Source organism: Prosopis cineraria, unplaced genomic scaffold, assembly GCF_029017545.1.
Source record: "Prosopis cineraria cultivar Desert tree isolate PC_DT_omini unplaced genomic scaffold, ASM2901754v1 PC8, whole genome shotgun sequence".
Taxonomy (NCBI): Eukaryota; Viridiplantae; Streptophyta; class Magnoliopsida; order Fabales; family Fabaceae; genus Prosopis; species Prosopis cineraria.
Window position 1 is genome coordinate 2,838,847 of NW_026555339.1, and position 18,065 is coordinate 2,856,911.

An 18,065-nucleotide genomic window follows, 5' to 3' on the forward strand; every position below is an offset into this window, starting at 1 on the left:
CACACCCTCTACTATAGTTGGCACACCACGAGCAAGCCTCCCTCTCATGATCATATTAGCCACGATTAAAAGCATATAAGCCTCAACCCTTCACATTCCATGTTAAAGACTGTCCCTGCAATGATGACACTCATATCCCACGTTAAAAACTTAGGCGTTAAGGGCCACTTTCATATTCTATCCCAGGCATCACTTCCACATTACTTGCTTTCTACGGATGGATCTTTAAAAGTTGAGCTATGAAGTAACTACACATATTTTATGAACACGAGCATGATTTGCTCTTATGTGTGAGTATATGGGCCATGCTTGCCCTACATTTAACTGCAAACTCATATTTTAGCATACAGACTACAATAGTTCATGTTGGCCATAAACAAAAGATTTATTTTTTCAAGTCAAAACTTAACGAGTAACACGCCTAGGCTAGGCATGACTTGGTTTTGTTACTTATATTGGGCCTAATACCAAGTTTGAATGTAGTTTTAGGCCGCGATTGAAAAAAGTACAAGTTTATTCGTCCGGCATATTTCCATCACCACGAAGATGCATGATATGCTTTCGGTTTACATTCCATTAAAATCAATATTCCCATAAAACAATATATAATTTTCTTTTTTTACTTATAGTTTTAATTTATAATGAATAAGAAAGAAATAATAAATTAACAAACACAAAAGTCTAGGTTAATAAATATAAAAATAAAATAATAATTTTTTTTCAAATACTAATACTAAGTTATTTATATTTTAAATTAAGACTAGTTAATAAAAAACGCTTATATTTTATTTTTTGATATGGAAAGTATGATAAGGGACGACGTATTTAGGCATAGGCTCACCTTTATAGCTTAACACGATGATGGATTGAATTTGAAGGGGGGCCCGATTAAAAATTTTGCCATTTTGGGTTGCATCGGTTTCAAACTTGATCGGATCGCATTAACTCTTCGGCCGACATCTTGGACTGCCTTACTACTGTCGGTTTTTTCCACCAAAGTAACCTTTTTTTTTTTTTGGGAAAATCTGTCTCAATTTAAAATGCTTCATCGGCAAAATTCGGGTCTGTAAAGTTGCCCTTGTTTTCTTACACGCAAAACTCAAACTCCTGGGCATTTTTTTATTCCTAGGCCCAAAAAAAATTGGGTTCCTCCTGGGCATTTTTTTGTTCCTGGATAAATATGACACCTTCTAACCAGGCAATTATTTTCATATTTTAACCTTAAACGAATATTTTTACATTAGGGTGTTGGAATTTAAGTATTTAATAATATTTTTAATTTGTTTCATAACTACAATCACTTGATTAAACTTTAACAAATTTCAATTTATATGGAGGCCAGCAATTAAAATTATGCATTCAATCTTTCCATTGATTCATGTTCTCAAAGTTATAAAAACCTGGTTTCATAAGTCATCTCCACATAAAATATAAAAATTTCAGTAATCTATTCTATTCTCAAATTATAATACAATTTTTTTTTGGATTTAATACATTTTTTATTTTTTTATCCTTTTAATTATTTTCCGTACATATGTGCGGGCATGATGGTCAAAAGACAAAAACGTTGGGGGCACGGTGGCAATGACCCAGGACTCTGAGAAATGTGCTCCAACTTCTTATCTGCGCCAAAATATCCTATATTCTAATCTAATCTCCCCCTTCTGGTGCTAGCAAACCCTAGATCGGATCATGTCTGGGTTCTACGGTCAAGACGGCGGTGGCTCTGCGCCTCCGCCATATGGAGCTAACGGTGGGTATGGTGCCTCTGGAGGAGGTTATGGAGGCGGTCGCGGTGGAGGAGGGTATGGAGAGGGCGGCGGCGGCGGCGGAGGAGGAGGAGGGGGACGAGGATATCAAGGAGGTGGTTATGCAGGCGGGGCTATGGAGGAGGCAGCTCTGGTGGTGGATACGGCGAGGATGATGGTGGGGTTTATGGTGGAAAGGGTAACGCTGGTGGTGGATACGGCGGTAGCGAGGGCGGAAATTATGGAGGAAAGACTGGATTTGGAGGAAATGATGGCGGAGGTTATGGAGGGAGGGGAAGTGGTGGTGGACAAGGTGGTCGAGGGAATGGGGGTTATGGTGGAGGAGCTGGAGGATACGGTGGTCGAGGTTTGTATTCTTGATTGTTTATTGGTTAATTTTCTACTCGATCATGTCCTAATTTTTTGATTTGCAGGTGGTGGTGGTGGATATCAAGGCGGAGATCGCGGGGGACGGGGAGGAGGCCGAGGTGGACGCGGTGGAAGCGGTAGAGAAGGAGATTGGCGATGCCCGAACCCAAGGTTTGAGACTCTTCTCTTTGATTTTCCTTGCATTTGTCACCTTTTCTGTACAATGTTCTGTTTTGGAATGGTTCGTGCTGGGGATTTCATCTTGTTGACTCTTACGATTTTGTATTTGATTGGAAATTGCTGCATACAGTTGTGGTAATTTGAACTTTGCGAGAAGGGTTGAATGTAACAAATGCGGTGCACCATCTCCTTCTGGTGCTAATGATCGAGGTGGCAGTGGTGGTTATGATAGGGGAGGTAGAAGCGGGGGTGGGGGATATGGCAATAATAGAGGCGGTAGATCTGGTAATTTTGAAGGGGGAAGAGGTAACGACTATAACAGCAGTAGGAATTATAACAATGATGGTAGAGGAGGCAATAGGGGTGGTTCTTTTAGTGGTAACCAAGCCAGAGAAGATGGTGGATTTGCTCAAGGTCGTCATCCCACAGCCCAGTCGTACAGTGGCGCTGGTGGAAACTACCCACCCACATATGATTCTTATGGTGGGAATGCAAATTATGGATCTGATGCAATTCCTCCAGCTACAAGCTATACTGGCGGACCTGCATCAGGCCCTCCATCTTATGGGGGCAACACAGGTGGGTATGATGGTGGTCCTGGTCCTGTTAGTCAAGGTGGATTTGGTGGAGCTCCTCCTGAACCCCCGGCTAAAGTGAAGCAATGTGATGAAAATTGTGGGGATTCTTGTGACAATGCTAGAATCTACATATCAAACTTACCACCTGATGTGACTACTGAAGAATTGAGGGACCTTTTTGGAGGCATTGGACAAGTAATGTTCTCATCTGTTGATTTCTGCACAAGTTCATTTTATGGAGGATCATTTTTGTATATTTTCAATTTGGAATTTTTGGCATTAAAGTGCCTCTTTCAGACTAAAATATATGTTGTCTTTTTTATTCCCATGCATGGGTTGACGGGTTGTATCATAAGCCTGAGTTTTTCATGACATAAGAATTACTAGGTCTGCTGTCTTTTTTGGATGGGTTGTGGTGGTGAGGTTAATCTTCCTGAAATCTATTTCTTTGTGCTACAGAGTTGGAACTAGAATGTGGTTGAGTTTTTTGTCCACATATGCTGCAAATATTTGCTTTCTGAAGTGTAATGCCTTTTGTTAACATCGCACTTTAATTTAGGTTGGAAGAATAAAGCAGAAGAGGGGTTATAAAGATCAGTGGCCTTGGAACATAAAAATATACACAGATGAAAATGGAAACAACAAGGGTGATGCTTGTCTCGCCTATGAAGATCCCTCTGCTGCTCATGCTGCTGGCGGTTTTTACAATAGTACTATATCTAACATAATCTGGTGTTATTAATGTATCTTTAACGTTTCTCAAGAACGAAGTAGTAATCATGAATCTCTGCATTTCAGATTTTGATTTAAGGGGCTACAAAATAAGTGTTACAATGGCAGAGAAATCCGCACCAAGGGCTCCTCCTGCATACGGTCATGGGTATTTTTTATTAACTTATCTACATGCTAACATACAGGATGCTAGTTCTCTCTCCGTGTGTAACTCTTAATAAGTGCTTTTGACTTGATTAGTTTTGGCATTGAATTCTGGGATTCTTGTTTCAGGTATGCTTGTTTCAAGAGCAGAATTAGAATATTGAGTTTGGATCTTATCTGTTTTTTTTTTTCAGAATAAAATGTTATGAATTTGAAAATGATTATAAAATATGGTACCATAATTTACTTAGGATGTTGCATGTTGTAGACAAACAGATATTCACATTTTCCAGTTTCTACTTTTGTATGAACTGTTCAGGTTTATGTTGGGTTAATTGATTTCATGTGATATTTTAGCCATGCCCTTATAAATTTTGATGTTAATTGTTTCTTGTGATATAGGGGCAATAGGGGTGGCTATGGAGGAGATAGACGCAGAGATAATAGAGATGGAGGTAATTCTGGGCCTGATAGACGTGATCACTATGCTGGGAACCGTTCGCGTCCATACTGAGCCTCAACATTGAGCATTTTATGTACTATGAATTGTGGTCTGAGGGATTTAGTATATTCAGTTGGCTGGTTTCTTGAATTAGAAGCAAAGAGGTAGGTTGTTCACTTACTTTGAGCAGGACCTCTTCACTCCTTTTTGTTACGATTGTTACTGGCTGGTGGGTTCTTTTAGGCAGGGTTTAATTTGATCATGTGAATGTTTTTCTAGAGGCAAGTGGATAGTCTCCAAATTGCTTGCTGCTAAGGTAGGTTGATTATTTCAGGTGAGTGCTACTTCCATGAAAATGCGCTTTATAATTTGACTGGAATTTAAGCCACATGTCATTATGTGGGCCTGTGCTTGCTTTCATTTCTCATCCCATGTGGCATCTGATGCAAGCAGATGATGGCTTTATAGAATGTTTGTGTCAGTTGTAGTTTAATGGATCAATAAATCCCAGTTAGGGTTTTCCTGAGTGTTAATTTTTTTCATTGGAAAATAAGTGGCCGACTATTCATTTTAACCTTGTGTTTGTTGATTTTACCCTGCATAGTGCATACTATGAATTTCTATACAATCACTGAGTCATCAGAGCCTAATTCATGGCCTGTGGGATGGGTATGCCATGATGGGAGGACTGGTTTCTTCATGTAATCATGCCCTGGTCCTCCGTTTAATTGGAATTTCTGGGCACTTTTGTGCTTATTGCCATGCAGTTTATGATAGAGCTACTTTAGGCTGGCCACCTGAGCATGTAGGTAACTAAAAATTGCACAGGAATTGCATCGTTTGTTGGCATACGTTATACTTATAACAAAACAGTTCGACTGACAATTTATTATTAAGCAGATAAAACGATTACACTGATTCTCAATATCTTTGATAAGATTGGACAATGAGCGAAAAGTGCTCGTTTATGGGGTGGTGTTTTAAAACTGAATATGCACTGCACTATTGTCAAATTTTATTCATTTGTTGTATTTATCTTAGAATTTTATTACGTAAATTTCAAGCTTTGGATTTTGTATGGTAGCCATTTCTGGTGGCCGGAATGAGTAAAAAAACGGTACGGAAGATATAACAATTTCATGCAGCTTGACGTTGATATTAAAAAAAAAAATCTGAATTTTGTGTTGCTATGCGGTTCGTTCGTTTGCCTGTATTCCATATGTTCATTAAATATTACACGTCAAGAATTCTGGGAGGTCGTACTTGCACATTCGTTTGTTTACCGGGAAAAGAGATGGGCAAGCTTTGAAAGTTTGCTGGAAAATATTCCTTCTGGATTCTGGTTGTGGAGATTATTTGATTTTCCAGGGTTCTGATCTTGATATCTATGCACTTGAAAAAGTTTAGTATTAATATGATTCCTATACACTTTAAAAAAAGTCAATGTAGATCATATATCCTTCCTATCGAGTGTTAAATCATGCAATCAAGATATTGCATATTTATGATTTTCATATTAAATCATTTGTCATGATTTAGTTATAAAAATGTAGACTGATATTTTAATTAGTAGAGATCTTGTTTCCTTTCTATCGACTGTTAATGCAATCAGAATGTTACATTTATGTTCTCGTGAAAAATCTTACATCATTTATGTCATGATCTAATTATAAAAAATAGACTGATATTTTAATTAAAGAATCTCCTAGCCAAGACGTAAGAAATTACATTTTAGTGTAATCGTTACATTAATGTTATTATATTAATTTAGATGCATTAAAAAAAAGAAAAATATAGTGAAGAGTGTAAAAATGGGAAGTGATGGGTCGTCTTTTGTTTATGTTGGGCGGGTTTCATTGCTCTTTCCATTTCCATTAGATCCTTCCGTCACTGTTGAGGATTCATTTTAAATTAGTACATTGTAAAAGGTAAGGAAATTACGGTGTCATTTCGGGTTTCGTTCAGATGAATTACGTAGACTTTTCAGAAATTAAGGGATTGTGTAGTTGTAAGCATCCATGCTAACGTCATATGGTTGGGTCTTAATAATTTGTTGGTAAATCGAGATAGTCAAGGAATGCAATGGTTTTGTTATTATTTTTAGCTATCTATTAAGGGAGGGTCTGGCTGCCGTGCAAAATTGTGAAGTTCTAATTCTATTTATTGTCTATTATATATTCTCTTCGTTAAAAAATGTAAAGTATTTTTAATTGAATTTTATTCTTCAATAAAGTAGTTACTTATTTTCTAATTGATTCTATTTTTTTATATTTATTTTTATTAAATATTTTATAATAAATATGAAGTGATTATTAATAAGAGTACTTTTGAAAAAAAAAATAATGATTACATTTAGAAAGATAAAAAATATTTTACATTTTTAAACATTCAACGTTTTAAAAAAATGCTTTGTATTTTTAAACAGAGGAAGTACGGTGATAGTTTTGAATTTCTGTTGTCTATGATTTCAAGTCTGCTTAATTCTTATGCTTTGGATGGGAAGCCTTCGGCTGCAATTGGCTTTTGCAAGATGGTGTAGGAATGGTTGACTTGTGCAATTTCAAAAAAATTTGTGCGTTGTTGCAGAACTGTTGTATACGGAATATTTTTGGGGGTTGATTGGTTAGAAGGGAGGGGAGGGATGTTGACCCTTTTTCCTTATTTTGGTTTGAAAAATTAGAGAGAAGGGGAGGGGAGAAAAGGGTAGATTTTTTAAAATTTTTCTTCCCCTCTAAATTGGGGGGATTGGGAATGGAGGAATAAAATTTTTCATATCCTAATCAATATGCCTTCTATGAAAAGTTTAAAAAATATAGATGTACTTCTCTAGTATCTCAACACCGATAAAATAAATGTAAAATTATTTATAAAAAATAGTTTTTCCCACTCCTTTTGAATCAAATAAGATAACATCAACTCCCTCTCTTCCATTAAAATTTTTCTCTTTCTTTCCATTAAAATTTTTCCTTCTCTTCTTAAACCAAACACATTCTTAATATGTTGGTCAATTGTTGGTTTCAAAAAACGAAAAAAGCGAAAATAGAGAGAGAACATTCGTTTGTCGATGGGTTTTACAGATAGGGAACTGCTTAGGACGTCCGTTGCGATAATAGCAATGAAGTGAATTTATGGTTTGTTGAGAGTTAATTTTTATTCAACCCAACTCGTCTGTCTTCGTTACGGGAACTGGTGGAAATTATTTTGATATTCAAGCAACATGTTTTTTTTTGTGAGGTCTCAATTTTCAATTACTTATTGAAGTAATGATAATTTAATTAATAAAGGTTGTTCCAATTGATAATGTTTGACTTATAATTTAAGAAGCTATAAAATTAAATTTTGGTATCAATGGGAAGATTTTGTTAGTGAGTGATTGTGGAGTATTTCAATAAGTGCTTTTTGAATTTGGAGGTCAATTTTAGTCCTAGTTAATTTTTAAGGATTTAACTTGTAAACCTTCCTATATAGAAAAAAGTGATGAGAATTTATATCACTCTCATCAGTGTTAGTTGGTTCAAACAACATTTTAGTTAGTGGTGATATTGGACTAATTGCCTTTCGAGTCTACGTTTGGATATGTGAAGCTAAAATTATAATTTTGTGAAAATATATTCAAGTTACTTTATTACATATTACAATTAAATATAAATTCAAATCATGAACTTTTTAAAAAAATATGTAAATGTGAATATATGTCAAAATTAATTATAAACTTAAATTATCTCTTAAATTATTATTATTTATTTTTTAAAATTAATTTTATAAATCAATTACATCTATTGTTAATTTTTCAAATTCAAATTTGAGCATTAACGGAAAACAAATACTAAGTGACTTAATGGCGATTATGTGGCATCACTTTATAGATTGGCAACTTAATAGCGGTTACATAATGTTCCTTTTAATTTTTTGGCATTCGTTGTTTCGCTCTTTAGTTGCTTCAACTTCTCAACACCTCATAGCTGTCCCTCCCGCCAAAAATGGCACGCCCCGCACAAGAGCAACTCTCCCTCCTCCGCTCCTTAATTGATGCTAGAAGGTCCTCGTTCCCTTTCCTCCTAATCTTCTTCTCTTTCTATTCGGTCGCTAACAAAGCTCAAAATGATTTTTCTCAGCTTCGATGAGGCGACGCTTCGAATTCTCCGGTCTTTTCTGGTCTCCAAAGATGTGGAATCGTCGATGCAAGTTCGATATAGCTTCACAGAGTTCCTCAGATCTCAATCCATCTCCGTTATTCGCTCAATTGCCTCAAAAACTGTCCTGGAGAAGCTTTATATCCTCGATTTTTTTGTTCGAGCTTTTGCTATCGTCGGAGATGTAGAGGTACTTCTCTTCTTCTGTTCTTCTGCCATCATAAATGAACTTGTCTTGTACTGCCGCCTGCAATCTTATTTGCTTCTAGCGACTTTATTTGTTTTTTTTTAATAAAAAAAGTCCAATCCTAGGTTTCTGATAAATTGTTTAAAAGCATGTGCTCTAATGGAATTATTGAGCCACGTTCTGTTTCCATACGCCTTTCCAGAGTTGCTTGGCTTTGAGATACGAGGCTTTGCTTATGAGAAACCTCAAGTCTGCCAGTTATCAATGGCTACATGTCTCGTCTGTTGAATGGTTAAATTTTGTGGAAGACGCGCTGCATAGCGGTTTTCATTCCATCGCAGAGAAGGTGCGCAGGCGTTATGCGGGCAGTTTATGTTTTCGAGACTCACCTGCGTGCGTTGTACTACAATTGTTCCGTACTTTTGCAGTTATTTTCTGCATGCTTCCTATCTGCAAATGCTTTCTTGTTTGAGAATAGGCATGTCAGCACGCATTACTGAGCATTAGGAAGAATGATGTTCTGGAGCCTGGGCTAGATGGAGTTCCTGAAAATGCTGGAGCAATTAGGACGATGACGAGGCTGAGGAACTGCGCAATGACATCTATTGCTTCACGCTCTGGTATCTCCTAAACTTTTGTATTAATTTCTCGTGAAGATTCCACTCATTATTCTTCGACGTGAGTGAATCTTTCGAGTATTAGTGCCACTACGATGCTAATGTCAATGAGGACCTTGTTGCTGCAGTGCTCTTATCACAGAGGACGAGTAGGACTGTTTTATGATATAAGGTGGTTGCTTTGCATAAGATCTTTGATGGCATTAAAAACTCAATTCTTTAGATGAGCGTTCGCTTGGCATGATTTAAATTGTGCTTACCCTAACTAAGCTTATTAATTAATTTAAATTTGTGTATGAAGCCTTATTTTGGTCACCTTTAATGCATCAAACATAAGAGAGTTATGCAGATACATGCTTGCTTAAGGGGAGAACATATATATGGAGAAGAATTAACAATCGACTAGGGGTTCGGACAACTTTGTCTTAAATTCAGAAGAAACGAGAACAAGAGATGCGTCTAGAGCAGGAAATGGATTTTTTAATCTGATAGATTATTCCTGCCTATGTTAATATTCCACTGCATGTTCTGCACATCTCTCAAACATTAGGAAGCTTAAGGGCATACTGTATCTTGACTAAGATATATCAAATGTCTGTCGAAATATAACTCCCGTCATCTAGAAGCAGGCCAAATGCTTTTTTTTTTTTCCCTTCCTTTTATTTTATTGGTCAAGGTTCCTTGACTTTTCGTCATTTGTTACTCACCGTATGTCCTTTATCCCTCTGCAAAGTGCAAATCAGTGTTGATAATTAAAAGATGGGGGAGCTTCTTTCTGTTTCGTTCTTTGTGTTTGTGTTTGTTATGAAATGAACTCGTCAATATCTCATTTGAAAGATTTATCTTGAAACTGTATGTAATCTGTTCTTTTAGGAGTGTCCATTTCTTCATTCCAAGTTATGTTTGATGATTTCAGTTCAGGCACAAGCAGCGGAGTACCTAACAAGGAAATCATCTGAACAGGGAAAGTCGAAAATAATCTGCGAAGAAAAACAGTGTCTAGCAAGCACGTCCTTTAGAAATGGAATAAAGAGGCAGAATATGCGGAAGTTACAGGAAAAACGAAGCCCTCTGCAGATCAATGATGAATGAATTCGACATCTATCAAATTTGTGGTCAATCAAATTCACTGATTAAGCATATGGGAGCTTTTCAAAGTGCAGTTTTGACACTTGATCAGATTTCATGCATGCTATAAGGGTGCAATGGGTGTGGGAGTTACTTCTGATAGATGAAGGATGGTTAAACAAAATATCTTGAGTCTGCCTTATATTTGAACAGTTAATAAATATCGTAATATCAGGCTATTTTGATCCTCTGAACACCAATTGCAAATGCTAGTGGATTCGCTGTTTTCTTTGATTTTCAGTTGAGATGCTAATGCTCAGATTGGAAAAACTGATACAACGATAGCAAGTTTTTTCCTTACCTGCGAAACGGAAACCTCACTTCCATTCACACCCATTTTATAATTACAAGCAAGTGTTGCCCTGGTAATGCTTAATGAGTTTTCAATTTATAACAGTATTTAATTAATTTATTAATTCAGAAAAAGGTTTCCGTTGACTGTTCAAAAATGTGGAAAACAAGGAACGTTTGAAAGTCCTTCTGTATCATATGAAACTATCATACAAAAATTATTGAAAGAAACCACAAAGTACCACCCAAGGCTCCAACGCATTAATTTCTTGCCCTACAAAGGCAAAGAGAGGATAAAGTGCTCATTGCTGAAAAAACATAGGATTGTTTGAGCACAAAAAAATAAAATGTTATGAAACCAATATATATATATATATATGTACGTACGTACGTATGTTTATGTATGAGAGATTTAAAGTGAGAGAAATGAACAAAAGAAAAGAAAATTGATTAAAAAGAGTCAGACAAATACTATTCATGGTATTCTTAAACTGAGAAGATATGAATACACACACATGATATAGATAGACAAGTAGTCATGGGTTAGGTCGTCGTTGAGTTAACGTCCACATAGATAGAGATAATAAGAGTGAATGTATGCATTACTACGCAAGGACATTGAACAGAACCAGACACGGCGACAAAAAGATAGAGGGAAATAGCTTCACGAAGCCAAGATAAGATGGAATACAATTCACTGCTGCGAAGCCCAAAGAAAGAGGAGCACCAAGTACCCGATGCTGTCCTCCCCAGATTACCGGATTCTGCCATAGCTTATTCCTACGATGATTTCGATATTTTGGATGAACTGGGCGACGGCGTTTTAGCCTGTTCTGAACATGACGACAGAAAATTACCACGACACCAATGTTATGGTGATCGGCTTAATTGGGACTTCTTGGAATTGGAGGGATTCTCAACTGCTGATACGGAGGAAGCAGAAGTAGCAGACGATGATGATGGAGGGGACGACGAAGAAGAAGAGAAGATGCAGGTGAGAAGCAAATGCCTTCTGGAAAACGAGAAGATAATAAAGAGAGAAAATATTGATTTTTGGGAGGAAGAAGATGAGAAGACGACGTCTCTGAAATTGAACTTGAACTATCAAGAGGTCTTGGATGCATGGTCTGACCGGGGCTCTCTCTGGGCCAACGATTTTTCTCTTTCAATGGCTTCCAACGTTAGTAATGCCTTCCACTATGTCAATACTCTTTTTAAGTTCCTCGATGCAAATTCATCTGTGAAACTATTGCGTATTATGTATTAGCTTTTCCTTGATAGTATGTTTTTTAGACTTTGTTACAATATATTGGATATCAATGAGTTTGAAGAATCAATTAATAATGTGTAAATTAGATGGGAGAGGTTCCAATACTTCAGGAAGATAGAAGCAGAAGGAATGCAAGCGTTCTGAGGTACAAAGAGAAGCGCCAAAGCAGATTATTCTCGAAGAAGATAAGATACCAAGTCCGAAAGCTAAATGCTGATAAAAGACCCAGAGTCAAGGTCAGTTTTATTCTTGAGAAGATTACATTGAAGTAAGCAAAAATTAATCACTGATAGATAGATTTCTTAAAATTAAGTTATTGCCAATAAGTCCCCTGAAGAACTTGTGAAAAGAACATACAGGATGAATTATAAATTTCTCAATTTAAATCACGCAAATTCAACAATAATTTATTGATGATGAATCAATTTCAGAGAAATCATTAGTAATTATTAAGGGTGTTCAACTTGAATCCATTCCGATTGATCTGATATCGTTTCTATCATATTGAGACAGGTTTGTCCGGTCCGAAAATAATTGAAATGGAATAAGGAAGGACTTCGGGACTGGACGAGACACAGGATTACTATTAGGATATCTTGTCTCGTCCTGAATATTATATATATATATATATATTATTTTTATTTTAAATATATTAATTATATTAATATAATTTTTAATTATATTAATTATATCAATTATAATTTCAATACTTACAATTATTATTTAAAACTAAAGTTTTTTTGTATTGATAATTTTAATGACATGGAGTAAACAAAAAAATATTTTTCTTTATAATATATTAATTATATTAATATAATTTATTTTTATATTTTTATATTTAATAACTTTTATTTATATTACATTTCTTACTTTATTTTCAAAAAAGTAATTAATTTAGCATATCTCAATTAAAATAGAAGAATAATGATTTGATGTTGTGCTTGACTTTACCTGTTGTTGCTACTCTTATAGCTTAAAGATAACTTGTATTTGCTATTATAATGTATAGTTGTGATTAATATAATTTAATAATTAACTTTAAATAATTGTGATTTACATACCTGTGTTATTTTAATTTTAAACTTAATAAATTATATAATTTAAAATTTTAATGAACATTATTATTTAATTTTTTTCAATATCATCCAATTTAATGGAATGGCGGGATATCTTGATCTTGTCCTGACTCTTAATAGGACGGAATGAGACACAAAATTAAAATTTATTTTAATATTTTTTTCAGGATGGGACCATTATGTCCTGTAAACACCTTAGTAATTATTGTCTTTTGCTTGGGATTTTTCTGTGCTTTTCTCTTGGGGGGAATGAAAACAACGTTGTGGAATCGTTGATATTTTGGATGTAGGGTCGGTTTGTGAAGAGACTTTAAAAGAGGGAAGGGGAGCGAGGAGGAGCCCAAAAAATATCTTCCTTCATATCTTGTAATTTTCCCTTTCAGTGAATTCCCAATTTTTGTATATATTTATGAAATTATGAATTGTAGCAATCCTATCCAACGTGTCAATCCCTGACTTGTTGATAATATGATGCATTTGAATATCCATTGCGGAATTTTGTGTCGAGAGTGCGTGCTCCATGGAGTAGAGGAGGTCCGGTCTTCGGAAATGGACTGCTTGTTTGTTAACATTGGGGAAAACATGGTCCGTCGTTGTCACGTGGTGATGACTTGATAGTTTGGGCCAAAAAGCGCAACATTCAAGCATTTAAATTTAAATGAATGTTCGGCCTGAAAAACAAAGAGTGGGAGAAAAAAGAAAAGAAAAGTATGCTGATATGATATCCTCATTCCTCAACGAGGAGTGGCTGATCCATATGCGATACTGACATGAAAGAGAGATTACATAGAGAGTCGGGCTTGATAAAGATATCACCCTTACAACCTTGTTCTTCGTCCTTTTTTCTTTTTTTTTTTTTCCTGCCAACTCCTTTTTCATGAAGGGAGACTCACGCACGGAGCCACTTTGGGCTCGAACCCACGCTTTGCGTACTGCAGAGGGCGAGCGGTGCCACAAGGCCACTGGCTCTTGCTCCTGTTGCATGTGTAACAATGATTAGTAAATGAAAAAATAAATCATTTGCGACTGCCTTATTTATCGTGGCGCTGTTGTTTATAAATCATTAAAATCTATGAGAAATATCGCTATATAATTAGAGGATTGATTTAAAAATAATTTTAAATCAAAAAACTGTAATATCTTTACTTTAAAAAAAATTCAATTAATAAATAATTTGTTATAAATATAAAAAGATATTTATTAATTAATGATTTATTATTTATCAATTATAAAAGAAAACGGTGGTATTGTAGTCTCTTTTTATTTAAATTATTTTTAAATTAGTCCCCTAACCTTTTAATATTTTTAAATATTTTAATTCTTGTTAGATATTAAATACCCTTAGCTATTCCTAAATGGTTTTTTTCCCTAAAATCTATATGCTCGAGCCAAAGCATGGATAACATTTGGGAGAATTTCATAGTGATGTGGCATTATTACAAATAAGGTTGAATGAATTTTGAAAATTCATTGAAAGACTAATGCACAAAATTGAAAATAAATTTTGAAAGGAAATGGTCATAATGTCCTTTGCATGTTTCTATCTCATCAAAGCCCCACCTCCAACGATCAGACCACCCACGCAGCAATCCCAGAGAACGAATATGGAGAAATAGCATTAGTGAATTGACAAGCAACATCCGTTAATTAACAAGTTGAGTTAAGATCTTAATAAGTAATTGGAATGAATATATAAAAAGTATTGTTATCAAGTTTTGTTAGTGAGTTAACAAATAGTATTGATGAAGTAGTAAACTAGGTTAAGGTTTCAACAAGTTCCAAATCACTAGAATTAAATATCTATAATATAATGTCAGTAAGTTTAGCTAGTGAAATAACAAGTGCCATTGATAAAAAAAAAAACTAATGAATATCATTTAACAAGTTTACTTAACTTTGATTTGGGAGCTAGGTTCGTGTTATATATTACATTTGGCGTTATATAATTAAAAGCACTATTAACTCAATGATTAACATGATTTTGGTGCACCAAGGGGCATTGTGTTTAAGCCCCCCTTTAGCCACATTGGGTACTTATCTTCCAATAGCCAGCACTAGAGCTCTAGTGATCATTGTGTAGGTGGTTTGATGAGAGTGATTTTTTAAAAAATATAAGAAAATAATTAATTTATAGGTTGTTATAGTTTATTTCAATCTTAAATTAGATCGTTAAAGTTTATTTTGTTTCAATCATATCCTTATAATTTGATCTATCATATATATTAACTCATTAAGGTTAAAATTAATAATCAATTATTAAATTTTACAAAAAAAATTTGCAAAAATTTAATTTAATATTTTTGGCCCAAATTGAAAAAATAAAATTTGATTTAATATATTGTTGACATTTTTATTAATTTTTAAATAAAAAATCAATATGCTTAAAAAATATTTAGAAGACAACCCAATTATAAAAATTTTGAGTTGTAAAAATTTATATAATTAATTCTAAAGTTTTATAATGACTTGATAAATATATAAAAGTTCATAAATTTTTTAAATGAGAAATTTATGGATTTAACATCTAGATTACAAAATTTAATTAATCAAACTTTAAGAGCTCAATTAAAATTAAATAAACTATGAGGACTTAATTCAAAATTGAGTCATGATTGCTTAAATAAATATTATGATTATTTATTTTTAGAACTTGAATTTTCATGATAAAAGAAATTTTATAAAAAAAATTATGATTTATTATTTAATTCTTGCAATTCATATGATAAAAATTGTAATTTCTTAAATAACGATTGAAATTGTTATTTCAAGACTAAAATCTCAATAACAAAAGGAATATTATATGAGAAGTTATAATTTTTTATTTAATTTTCATGATCTATAGAGTTAAAATTGTGATTTGTGACTAGTTGTTTTTAAAACTTGTTTATCAATCATAAGAAAAATTTTACATTAAAAGTTATAATTTATTGTCTAGTTTTTGCAATTTACGTAATAGAGTTGTGATTGCTTAAATAAAAATCGTGATTAGGAAAATAAAGTCATACTCATTATTTTTATTTAAACAAAAGGCAATTTAACTATTTAATCTAAAATCATTGATGTTATAAAAGTGTCAAAGATTTCAAAAGAATTATGATATTTTTATAGGCTTGAGTGTAATTTACAAGGCCGTGTATAATGTTCAAATGCCAAGCTAGCCTGATCTTGCTTGAGGATTTAGGCACTTTGGATTGGGCACTGAGCAAAGGTCAAGCCTTACCTTGCCTAACTCTAACATGAGTCATTTTTTGTTAGTTTAAAAATCTTTTTATGAATAATATTTATTTTATGATATTATTTTTTTAAAAGTTATCATGAATTATATTAATCTTATGGTCTTTTAAATACTTTTAATCATTAAAATTTTTTTAATCTCTTTTAAAATTTTAAATTTGTTTTAAACTTAATATCATCTAAAAATAAATTAAAATGTTTACTTTTAATTTTAATGTTAGTTCTATGAAAAATATATTTTAAATGATAATAATATTATTTTTTTAAATAATACATTTTTACATCTATATCTGATTTGAAATAAACTCACAGTTGAAATTCTCACGTCTTTACAAACACGCTCGTTTGTGAGAAATAATTATTTTGCATTGATGGATGGCGGTTAACTGTGGAACCAATTGCAAATAATTGTAGCAGTGCTAACTGGGAATTGCCGCTAATTATTGACGTTGTATTAGTCCAAGAGTGAAAAGTACTACCATTAGTGTGTAACACGTTGAGTAACCCCCTTTGTCTTCGTCTAGAGAATGTTAAAATATATAATTTTTTTTAAAAAAATTTTGAAACAGTTTCATACAACTTCCTTCATTTTGTATTATTTAAAATTAACTCCTCTAATTTTTAATTTTATTTTTCAAGACCCCTTACAATTAATCAATTGATATTTATTAATATAATTATTGCTATATCATATTAATGTAATACACATGACACATAATATGAAAAACATATTTTACAACTTGTCATTGATATATAAAAGCTATCATTAATGAGAATCATATAAATAAAAATTTATTTTTTAATACAAGATATTTTACAAGTTATTTTTAAAAAAATTGATAAATTCACACACGCACACACAAAAACAAATGAGAGAGTATCAAGAAAATAACAACTGCAAATAAATAAGAGTACACACACAAAAGAGAGAGTATCAAGAAAATGAAAATAACAACTACAAATAAATAAGAGTATCCACACACAAAAGAGAGAGTATCAAGAAAATAACAACTACAAATAAATAAGAGTATCCACACACATAAAAGAGAGTATCAAGAAAATAACAACTGCAAATAAATAAGAATATCAAGAAAATAAATAAAGACGGTAACAAAATATGTATGACTTGTATCAGTGGCAGCTTTTGGACATTTTTCTGTTCATCTGTTTAAATAAAAGACTATTTTAATTGATAAAGAATAATATAGTTATGATTATTCTCTTAAATTATATTACCCTGACTAGTGAGAATAATGTTGCTCAGATATAAAAAAAATAAAAACATCATCATGTTTATTAAAAATAAAAATTACAAGGTTACCCCTTCTTAAATTATGTTAAAAAATAATAAAAAATATTTTTCATGTCATGTGCTATGCTGATAAGTGCATATTTTATAATTAAATAGCTATAAATTTTGATTTAAATTTGACTATATTTATTAACATTTTATATTTATTTAATTAATATTTATATATTTGTTCTCATCATTTAATTATAAGATTAAAAAATTTTGATACAAAATTTACTCATATCTTTTTTTTTATATCTTGCAGGAAAATAATAGATTAAATAAAAGAAAAAAATGCAAAAAAATATATATTGAAGGAGTAGATTTTCATATATCACGTCACAAGGCAAATATTAGGAATTGAAGGAAAAGCCTCCACTTTAATTATAAATATTCCTTACATTAAGAAAATTCATCCAATCACTTATCTGGGTATCTCAAAATTTTTTTGAGATATTTGAAGCCTGTAAAAATATTATGAAGGCTAAAAGCGAAATTGTTGATAAGTTTTATAAATCATAATTATTTCTTTTCTACTCTTTAATTTTCTCTGCATGATTAAAAATTTTAGAATGGTGTTATTCAATTTTATTATATGTTTTTAAATTATTCAATTGGGTAGGGATTTAACCTAATTGAGGGCTA

At 32.9% G+C, this 18,065-nt stretch overlaps 3 protein-coding genes across 5 annotated transcripts; all 3 read left to right on the top strand.

Annotated features, from left to right (window-relative positions):
* The first annotated feature begins 1,558 nt into the window (after nucleotides 1–1,558).
* Nucleotides 1,559–4,767, top strand: LOC129317919 (transcription initiation factor TFIID subunit 15b). Its single transcript, XM_054962339.1, has 7 exons — nucleotides 1,559–1,777; nucleotides 1,891–2,115; nucleotides 2,183–2,288; nucleotides 2,428–3,070; nucleotides 3,435–3,585; nucleotides 3,674–3,755; nucleotides 4,154–4,767. The coding sequence occupies exons 1-7, from the start codon at nucleotides 1,693–1,695 to the stop codon at nucleotides 4,263–4,265; spliced, it is 1,404 nt and encodes a 467-aa protein (XP_054818314.1). The 5' UTR covers nucleotides 1,559–1,692; the 3' UTR covers nucleotides 4,266–4,767.
* A 154-nt stretch (nucleotides 4,768–4,921) lies between these two features.
* On the top strand, nucleotides 4,922–10,452 carry LOC129317918 (protein DOUBLE-STRAND BREAK FORMATION). Of its 2 annotated transcripts, XM_054962338.1 has the most exons (6): nucleotides 4,922–8,232; nucleotides 8,309–8,516; nucleotides 8,716–8,859; nucleotides 8,992–9,133; nucleotides 9,259–9,302; nucleotides 10,047–10,184. In XM_054962338.1, exons 1-5 carry the CDS (start codon nucleotides 8,174–8,176, stop codon nucleotides 9,294–9,296), a joined length of 591 nt encoding a protein of 196 aa, XP_054818313.1. In that variant the 5' UTR covers nucleotides 4,922–8,173; the 3' UTR covers nucleotides 9,297–9,302; nucleotides 10,047–10,184. The 2 variants fall into 2 exon arrangements, with proteins under 2 accessions (XP_054818313.1, XP_054818312.1); XM_054962337.1 differs by lacking the exon at nucleotides 9,259–9,302 and having other exon boundaries at nucleotides 10,047–10,452.
* A 732-nt stretch (nucleotides 10,453–11,184) lies between these two features.
* LOC129319058 (protein CHLOROPLAST IMPORT APPARATUS 2) lies at nucleotides 11,185–13,462 on the top strand. 2 transcript variants are annotated; one of them, XM_054964087.1, is made up of 3 exons: nucleotides 11,185–11,729; nucleotides 11,906–12,055; nucleotides 13,186–13,433. In XM_054964087.1, the coding sequence occupies exons 1-3, from the start codon at nucleotides 11,232–11,234 to the stop codon at nucleotides 13,207–13,209; spliced, it is 672 nt and encodes a 223-aa protein (XP_054820062.1). In that variant the 5' UTR covers nucleotides 11,185–11,231; the 3' UTR covers nucleotides 13,210–13,433. The 2 variants fall into 2 exon arrangements, with proteins under 2 accessions (XP_054820062.1, XP_054820061.1); XM_054964086.1 differs by having other exon boundaries at nucleotides 11,906–13,462.
* Nucleotides 13,463–18,065: the final 4,603 nt, after the last annotated feature.

What these genes read in the sequence shown, in the direction of transcription:
- LOC129317919 (XM_054962339.1), top strand. Translation starts at nt 1,693, where the DNA reads ATGTCTGGGTTCTACGGTCAAGACGGCGGTGGCTCTGCGCCTCCGCCA. An exon ending in TGGCGATGCCCGAACCCAAG is followed by an intron (nt 2,289 to 2,427) that starts GTTTGAGACTCT and finishes TGCTGCATACAG; the next exon opens with TTGTGGTAATTTGAACTTTG. An exon ending in TGCTGGCGGTTTTTACAATA is followed by an intron (nt 3,586 to 3,673) that starts GTACTATATCTA and finishes TCTGCATTTCAG; the next exon opens with ATTTTGATTTAAGGGGCTAC.
- LOC129317918 (XM_054962337.1), top strand. Translation starts at nt 8,174, where the DNA reads ATGGCACGCCCCGCACAAGAGCAACTCTCCCTCCTCCGCTCCTTAATT. An exon ending in TCCTTAATTGATGCTAGAAG is followed by an intron (nt 8,233 to 8,308) that starts GTCCTCGTTCCC and finishes GATTTTTCTCAG; the next exon opens with CTTCGATGAGGCGACGCTTC. An exon ending in TTCATTCCATCGCAGAGAAG is followed by an intron (nt 8,860 to 8,991) that starts GTGCGCAGGCGT and finishes GTTTGAGAATAG; the next exon opens with GCATGTCAGCACGCATTACT.
- LOC129319058 (XM_054964086.1), top strand. Translation starts at nt 11,232, where the DNA reads ATGGAATACAATTCACTGCTGCGAAGCCCAAAGAAAGAGGAGCACCAA. An exon ending in CTCTTTCAATGGCTTCCAAC is followed by an intron (nt 11,730 to 11,905) that starts GTTAGTAATGCC and finishes TGTGTAAATTAG; the next exon opens with ATGGGAGAGGTTCCAATACT.